The sequence below is a fragment of the Salvelinus alpinus genome, chromosome 9 (assembly GCF_045679555.1).
Source record: "Salvelinus alpinus chromosome 9, SLU_Salpinus.1, whole genome shotgun sequence".
NCBI lineage: Eukaryota > Metazoa > Chordata > Actinopteri > Salmoniformes > Salmonidae > Salvelinus > Salvelinus alpinus.
The window spans coordinates 28,459,044-28,467,108 of record NC_092094.1 but is presented as its reverse complement, the minus strand read 5'-3'; the positions used below and the strand labels follow the sequence as shown (position 1 = coordinate 28,467,108).

Sequence of the window (8,065 nt, the reverse complement as noted above, 5' to 3'; positions counted from 1 at the left end):
ATTTTCTAATAGAAAGTTGGTTGGTCCTCTTTGATGTCACCTAGGTTGATACATTGCTATGTTTTCATTTATAAAGCCATTTTACAACAAGTTCCACTGTACCTAACATCATTACGAAACTTTTGACATATGAGTCACCACACCCGGTCTCATGAATGGCTAACTCTGGAAATTCCTTTTGTCTCTACTTAGTTAGGTAAATCAGGTTTTAGTTTTCTTGCACCTTATTTGTGGAAAAATCTTCAAAATCTTCTTAAATGGTGCTTTTGGTGCTTCTAGGGCAATTCAGAAAGCTGATTGAGGACCTTATTTATGTTGAATGTGTTTGTTTTTTATGATTGTGTTTTTCTTTCTGCTTGCACTTTGTGTTTAGATTTGTGTATTTCTTGTATGAATCGCTGATAAAATAAAGGTTAAATAGTATAAAAAAGAAACAATAAAAAAAAATGTTTTGTAGGAATGGTGTTATTTTCTTTGAATGATTAATTTGGTCGTTGGGAAACATTATTGGAAGAACCTACTACTGAAAGAGACACAAGAAACCACATTGAACTTTGCAAAAGCCCGCCTAAACAAGTCTAAATCCTGTGAAAATGTTCTGTGGACCCCTGAAACAAAATTAGAGCTCTTTGGCAATACAGATCAATGCTATGTTTACAGATGACCAAATGAAGCTTTAAAAGAGAAGAACACCCTCCCTACAATCAAACATGGGGAGGTTTGATAATGCTGTGGGGTTGTTTTGCTGCCTTTGGTACTGAGGACCTTGAACATGTGAAAGACATCATGAAATTAATAGATTATCAATGTGTTTTTGGTAAACAAGTGGGTGTCTGTTGAAGGTTGTGGGTCTTTCATCAGGACAAAAACGCAAACACACATCAATAAACAACAGGAATGGTTAAAAAATTAACACTGGACTGTTCTGGAGTGGCCAGCGATGAGTCCAGATCAGAATCCCATCAAAAACCTATGGCGAGATATTTTTCACCTATAACTCCAGTACCTGCAAAGAAATACCTGGATGTTCATATGTTCTTCAGCTTTTGTGTGTGAGATCTGAAAACAGTAGTTAGTGGAAGGCACCACTCAAACATTGAAGAATTGGAGCAGTTTGAAGAGTGGCTGAAGAGTGGGACAAATTGCCATTAGAAAGGTGCAGCAAGCTCATTGATGGCTACAAGAAGCATTTTCTGGTGGTTCTGCAATGCTGACAATCCAATAACAACGTGTCTAGACTGAAGTTTTTTTTAAATGTCAACTTATTTTCGAAGAAATAGGGAATTATTTAAGAAAAGTGAAAGGGTGGAAATATATTGATCTATATTAGAAATAGAATACAATAGATACATTTGTGTCTCTTATTATTATTTATAAAATGTTTACTTCTTGAGTGTAGTTCTGCACACCGTGTGTACCTGCAAAATAAACATTTGTTAACAAATACAATGTTACGGTCACAAAGACCTTCAACTCTGGTCAAAGGCATGTCAGAGATCTTTGTGACATGAACATTGCGTTTGTCAATAAATGTTTGGGACTTCAGAGTGTGGAAAGCCTTGATTCCTCCGGACTGGATGTGAATGATTGATCAGCCAAGGAGGTGGGGTTTTTCAACAGTTCAACACACCCCACCATGTATAAAAGCAGCAACAAGTGGCACAGTGAGCCTTGTGAGTTCCTCGGATTGTCACTTGTTCTGAATCCATGGCCATGCAGTGGAGTGTTGTTTGTCTCGTAGCAGTGGCCATGCTTGGCTGTCTGTGTGATGCTCAATTGAAGTGGCCTTACCAACCCCCTCAGAAGCCTGCCCAACCTCTTCCTCAGTGGCCTGCCCAACCTCTTCCTCAGAAGCCTGCCCAACCCCTTCCTCAGTGGCCTGTCCAACCCCTTCCTCAGTGGCCTGTCCAACCTCTTCCTCAGTGGCCTGTCCAACCCCTTCCTCAGAAGCCTGCCCAACCCCTTCCTCAGAGGCCTGTCCAACCTCTTCCTCAGTGGCCTGTCCAACCCCTTCCTCAGAAGCCTGCCCAACCCCTTCCTCAGAGGCCTGTCCAACCTCTTCCTCAGTGGCCTGTCCAACCCCTTCCTCAGAAGCCTGCCCAACCTCTTCCTCAGAGGCCTGCCCAACCCCTTCCTCAGAGGCCTGCCCAACCCCTTCCTCAGAAGCCTGCCCAACCTCTTCCTCAGTGGCCTGTCCAACCTCTTCCTCAGTGGCCTGTCCAACCCCTTCCTCAGAAGCCTGCCCAACCTCTTCCTCAGAGGCCTGCCCAACCCCTTCCTCAGAGGCCTGCCCAACCCCGTCCTCAGAGACCTGCTCAACCCTTTCTTCAGAAACCTGCCCAAAACATACCTCAACAGATACCCTACACCAAAGGCGACACAAAACAGACCTGTGAGGTTGTGGACAAGGACAAGGTGTTGTGTGGACTTTCTGGCATCACTGCTCCCCAATGCCAGGCCATCAGCTGCTGTTTTGATGGACGGATGTGCTTCTACGGGAAGACAGGTAGGTGTCAGACCATGCTCATTTTACTCTAGAACTCTCACTCTCAAGTTGTAACAGTGCGATTTTACTTAATGTTTTGCCCCCTCAGAGAAACTAGTATCTTTCTCTTTACCAGAAAACTAGTAATTGGATTGTGAACTCTTCACTCTCAACAATTTCACTTACACTTACCCACTTAGATATGGCCATTTTGTATCCATCAATCAACATGCACCAAAATGCTCCAGTTTACTCAGCAATTAGGACTACTAACTTCATGTTTCTCCTATGCTCCTTGTCACCAGTGACTGTCCAGTGTACCAAGGATGGACAGTTTGTGGTGGTGGTTGCCAGGGATGCCACTCTGCCCAAACTTGAGCTAGATTCTATCAGCCTGCTAGGGGCAAACGGAGCCCACTGCACCCCTGTCGGCACTACATCTGCCTTTGCCATCTACCAGTTCAAAGTCACTGAATGTGGAACTGTGGTGACGGTACGTATGGCCAGGGTTTGGTTTCAGTACAATGAAACTGCATCTTAACCAGAGAGCTACTGTGTTGCTCTAGCACCTAATTCAGCTAATCGAGGTCCTAATAAACAGCTGATTAGAAGAATGGAGTTTGTTAAAACAGGGCAGGATTAAAAGCTTACTTACCCAGTAGCTCTTCTGGAGGAGGGTTGACTATCCCTTGGCTATATAATGAGTTAGAAAGTACTTATTTCTACTTTTGCACAATGTGATGCATGGTCTGTCTGCAGGAGGAACCTGATACTATTGTCTATGAGAACAGGATGTCCTCTTCATATGTAGTGGAGATGGGACCCTTCGGCGACATTACCAGGGACAGCCACTATGAGTAGGTGATCTTTGCCTAAAATGGGGTGTCATGCCCAGTTAAATGAAGGTAAAAAAAATTAAAAACTAAACATTCATATATATATAAGGTGTATATATATATATATACTGTGTTTTTAAGTTATTAACAATGTGTATGGCATTCATAATGTATAATAATTTGTTCTTCTCCCTATGCAACAACATTTCAACTGACTTACAATGGCTGGCATTTAGTCAGGACCATTATGAGATGATTATAAGCTTGAGGGTACATGCTCATAACCTCATTACTGCCTCATAACATGTTATACCTGCAGGCTTTATTGGCAATCCCCCCCCAAAAAAAGTGCTGATATGTGATGTCTTTCTGATAGCTCTGAATATATTGCTTTCTTCTCAGCCTGCTCTTCCAGTGTCGGTATACTGGGACTTCGGTTGAGACACTGGTTATCGAGGTGAAAACGTATCCAAACCCCAACCCAGTGGTCACTGTTGATGCCGTTCTCAACGTGGAGCTCCGACTGGCCAATGGACATTGTCTCTCCAAGGGATGTGATGAAAGTAATTCCTAGTTTTGATATTGTTCCTGTGTATCTGATATGAGGTATACGGTCAGAGTTCATGTGAGTTTTTTCACCAGGTGTTCAGGTTTTCTGCATCACTTAATATTTTTGTATTGTTTAAAAAAACTTCTTTTTTTTAAACTAAAATATTAAGTATATATATAAGTACACATATATATATATACTTTTAAAAAGGTATAAAAGGGAAAAAGCCTGATATGAACCTAATGATGATGAAGTAATGATCACTTATCCAAGTGCATGGTGGTTTAAGTGATTTACAGTATATTTTAAGGTGAACTCATCCACTACCAATGTAATTTTCCTCCACAGTGCAAGAAGCATACACCTCTTACTACACGGTGGCAGACTACCCTGTCACCAAGGTCCTCAGGGATCCCGTGTATGCTGAGGTTCGCATCCTGGGGATGACAGATCCCAATGTTGTCCTGGTACTGGAGCAGTGCTGGGCCACCACAAACCCCACAGGTGATAGGCCGCCCCGGTGGGACCTACTAGTTAATGGGTAACTAAATACTCTATACTTTTTAAACTTTGCGTTATATATACAGTGGGGCAAAAAAGTATTTAGTCAGCCACCAATTGTGCAAGTTCTCCCACTTAAAAAAATGAGAGAGGCCTGTAATTTTCATCATAGGTACACTTCAACTATGACAGACAAAATGAGAAAAAAAATACAGAAAATCACATTGTAGGATTTTTAATGAATTTATTAGCAAATTATGGTGGAAATAAGTATTTGGTCACCTACAAACAAGCAAGATTTCTGGCTCTCACAGACCTGTAACTTCTTCTTTAAGAGGATCCTCTGTCCTCCACTCGTTACCTGTATTAATGGCACCTGTTTGAACTTGTTATCAGTATAAAAGACACCTGTCCACAACCTCAAACAGTCACACTCCAAACTCCACTATGGCCAAGACCAAAGAGCTGTCAAAGTACACCAGAAACAAAATTGTAGACCTGCACCAGGCTGGGAAGACTGAATCTGCAATAGGTAAGCAGCTTGGTTGGAAGAAATCAACTGTGGGAGCAATTATTAGGAAATGGAAGACATACAAGACCACTGATAATCTCCCTCGATCTGGGGCTCCACGCAAGATCTCACCCCGTGGGGTCAAAATGATCACAAGAACGGTGAGCAAAAATCCCAGAACCACACGGGGGGACCTAGTGAATGACCTGCAGAGAGCTGGGACCAAAGTAACAAAGCCTACCATCAGTAACACACTACGCCGCCAGGGACTCAAATCCTGCAGTGCCAGGCGTGTCCCCCTGCTTAAGCCAGTACATGTCCAGGCCCGTCTGAAGTTTGCTAGAGAGCATTTGGATGATCCAGAAGAAGATTGGGAGAATGTCATATGGTCAGATGAAACCAAAATAGAACTTTTTGGTAAAAACTCAACTCGTTGTGTTTGGAGGACAAAGAATGCTGAGTTGCATCCAAAGAACATCATACCTACTGTGAAGCATGGGGGTGGAAACATCATGCTTTGGGGCTGTTTTTCTGCAAAGGGACCAGGACGACTGATCCGTGTAAAGGACAGAATGAATGGGGCCATGTATCGTGAGATTTTGAGTGAAAACCTCCTTCCATCAGCAAGGGCATTGAAGATGAAACGTGGCTGGGTCTTTCAGCATGACAATGATCCCAAACACACCGCCCGGCCATGAAGGAGTGGCTTCGTAAGAAGCATTTCAAGGTCCTGGAGTGGCCTAGCCAGTCTCCAGATCTCAACCCCATAGAAAATCTTTGGAGGGAGTTGAAAGTCCGTGTTACCCAGCAACAGCCCCAAAACATCACTGCTCTAGAGGAGATCTGCATGGAGGAATGGGCCAAAATACCAGCAACAGTGTGTGAAAACCTTGTGAAGACTTACAGAAAACGTTTGACCTCTGTCATTGCCAACAAAGGGTATATAACAAAGTATTGAGATAAACTTTTGTTATTGACCAAATACTTATTTTCCACCATAATTTGCAAATAAATTCATAAAAAATCCTACAATGTGATTTTCAGGATTTTTTTTCTCATTTTGTCTGTCATAGTTGAAGTGTACCTATGATGAAAATTACAGGCCTCTCTCATCTTTTTAAGTGGGAGAACTTGCACAATTGGTGGCTGACTAAATATGTTTTTTGCCCCACTGTATATATATGTTAAAAATTAAAAGCAAGTAATTTAAATAAACATCTAAATCCAGCTATTCTTGTTGAAGTTTGTGAACAATATAGTACTCTGATTAATCCATTTCCCCCCAGTTTCTGTCCTAGCTGGTCTCTGGTGCTCCTCACCATGACTCTCTCTCTCTCTGTGTGTTTATCTCCCCCCAGGTGTCCCTACCAGGATGACCGTTACCTGACCGTGCCCATCCCCTTGGACAGCTCCTATATCCCTCCAGGAGAATTCTTCTCCCACTACAAGCGCTTCGTCTTCAAGATGTTCACCTTTGTGGATCCGACATCTATGGTCCCCCTGCAGGAGAACGTAATGAATGCAGTTCAATCCCAAATCACATCAGAACCCATAGAGACACTTGTGTAGATCTGAGAGCGTTGCATAGATGTAAAGATGATGGTTAAGATTCCACCTAACATCCTATAGAGCAATGTGTAGCTATTACCATATTGCTTGAACATGTACCTATTTTATACATATTGTAGAGTGCTTCCTCATACACCTATAGTGCTTTAAACATAAATAAAAACATCACAATCAGTTGAAGGAATACCTAACATAGATATAGACATAACCATGGTACAAATCAATGTAGACAAGGCTCTGTTGACCAGCTCCAGAGATGTAGCTGATTTAATTTCTGTCTCACCAGGTGTACATCCACTGTAGTGCAACAGTGTGCCACGCTCTAGCAGGCTCCTGTGAACACAGGTGCAACAGGCAAAGTGAGTGGTGTGCTTAGGACCAGGCTGTCATGTTTACTCTGTGCAACAGTTTGGAGTGTGTTTTTATTGGCACAGGGGGTTGGTGGCACCTTAATTGGGGAGGATGGGCTTGTGGTAATGGCTGGAGCAGAATTAGTGGAATGGTATCAAACACATGGTTTCTATGCATTTGATGTCATTCCGTTTGCTCCGTTCCAGCCATTATTATGTCCTACGCTCAGCAGCCTCCACTGGTGAGTGGTTTATTTGAATCTTTAGTTTGAAGTCTTTGTCTGTGGTCTGACTGTCTTTTCTCTTCAGGGAGAGATCTTTCTGCTCAAGGCCAAAAGAAGACTAAAGCAGAGGTTGTGGTTTCCAGTCAAAAAGTCATCATGATTGACCCACGTCTTTATGTTTAAATCAAATGTGTTATATGATCCTCATTTATATGGTCTAACTTGACAATAAAATATGAGACATCTCATTGCTTTTTTTGTGGAAAGAGTTATGAAAAGGTTAAGTTACAAAACTTTTGCTGTGTGTTGGGGACTTTGTGGTCAGGGAAAATCCTTCAAACCTTTTCCCCTCACTTGGTCAGAGAAACCAAGGCAGGGCCCTGATAATATGCTGGCTTTGAACCACTTCCCAGCTTCAACACTAGAGGGTTTAGTCACCCAGGCAGGGATATTGCACCGTGTATTTTACTGGGAACACTCAATGCTGGAGAACCTCAACTTTTCCTTTATGGCATGCTAAAATAATGATGCACGGAGACAGTCACCTTTAAATAAACAAAACATATTTATTAATATATAAAGAAAACAAAAACAAATCTGTTAATTGTAAAGGCCAAAACAAGACAAACAATTTCATAATCAAAATAAATATTTCCTGAATAACTGTACTGTAGTAAATAAGCTTTATACAAGGGGGTGATACTGTTGGTATCAATACTACATGACCAAAAGTATGTGGACACATGCTTGTCTCGTTCCGAAATCATTGGCATTAATATGGTTCCCCCTTTACTGCTATAACAGCCTCCACTCTTCTAGGAAGGTTTCCACTAGATGTTGGAACATTGCTGCAGGGACTTCCATTCAGCCACAAGAGCATTAGTAAGGTCGACATTGATGTTGGGCGATTAGGCCTAGCTCGTAGTTTACGTTCCAATTCATCCCAAAGGTGTTCAATATGGTTGAGGTCAAGGCTCTGTGCAGGCCAGTCAAGGGCTTCCACTCCAATCTTGACAAACCATTTCTGTATGGACATCGC

General features: G+C 42.2%; 1 protein-coding gene across 1 annotated transcript; it reads left to right on the top strand.

The window, feature by feature from the left end:
- Positions 1-1,687: 1,687 nt before the first annotated feature.
- On the top strand, positions 1,688-7,279 carry LOC139584588 (zona pellucida sperm-binding protein 4-like). Its single transcript, XM_071416611.1, has 8 exons — positions 1,688-2,506; positions 2,791-2,978; positions 3,245-3,342; positions 3,724-3,884; positions 4,220-4,412; positions 6,242-6,395; positions 6,739-6,811; positions 7,112-7,279. Exons 1-8 carry the CDS (start codon positions 1,708-1,710, stop codon positions 7,207-7,209), a joined length of 1,764 nt encoding a protein of 587 aa, XP_071272712.1. The 5' UTR covers positions 1,688-1,707; the 3' UTR covers positions 7,210-7,279.
- Positions 7,280-8,065: the final 786 nt, after the last annotated feature.

Coding starts and splice junctions, on each gene's coding strand:
- LOC139584588 (XM_071416611.1), top strand. CDS start 1,708: ATGGCCATGCAGTGGAGTGTTGTTTGTCTCGTAGCAGTGGCCATGCTT. Junction 2,507..2,790: donor GTGCTTCTACGGGAAGACAG/GTAGGTGTCAGA, acceptor CCTTGTCACCAG/TGACTGTCCAGTGTACCAAG. Junction 6,812..7,111: donor ACACAGGTGCAACAGGCAAA/GTGAGTGGTGTG, acceptor TTTTCTCTTCAG/GGAGAGATCTTTCTGCTCAA.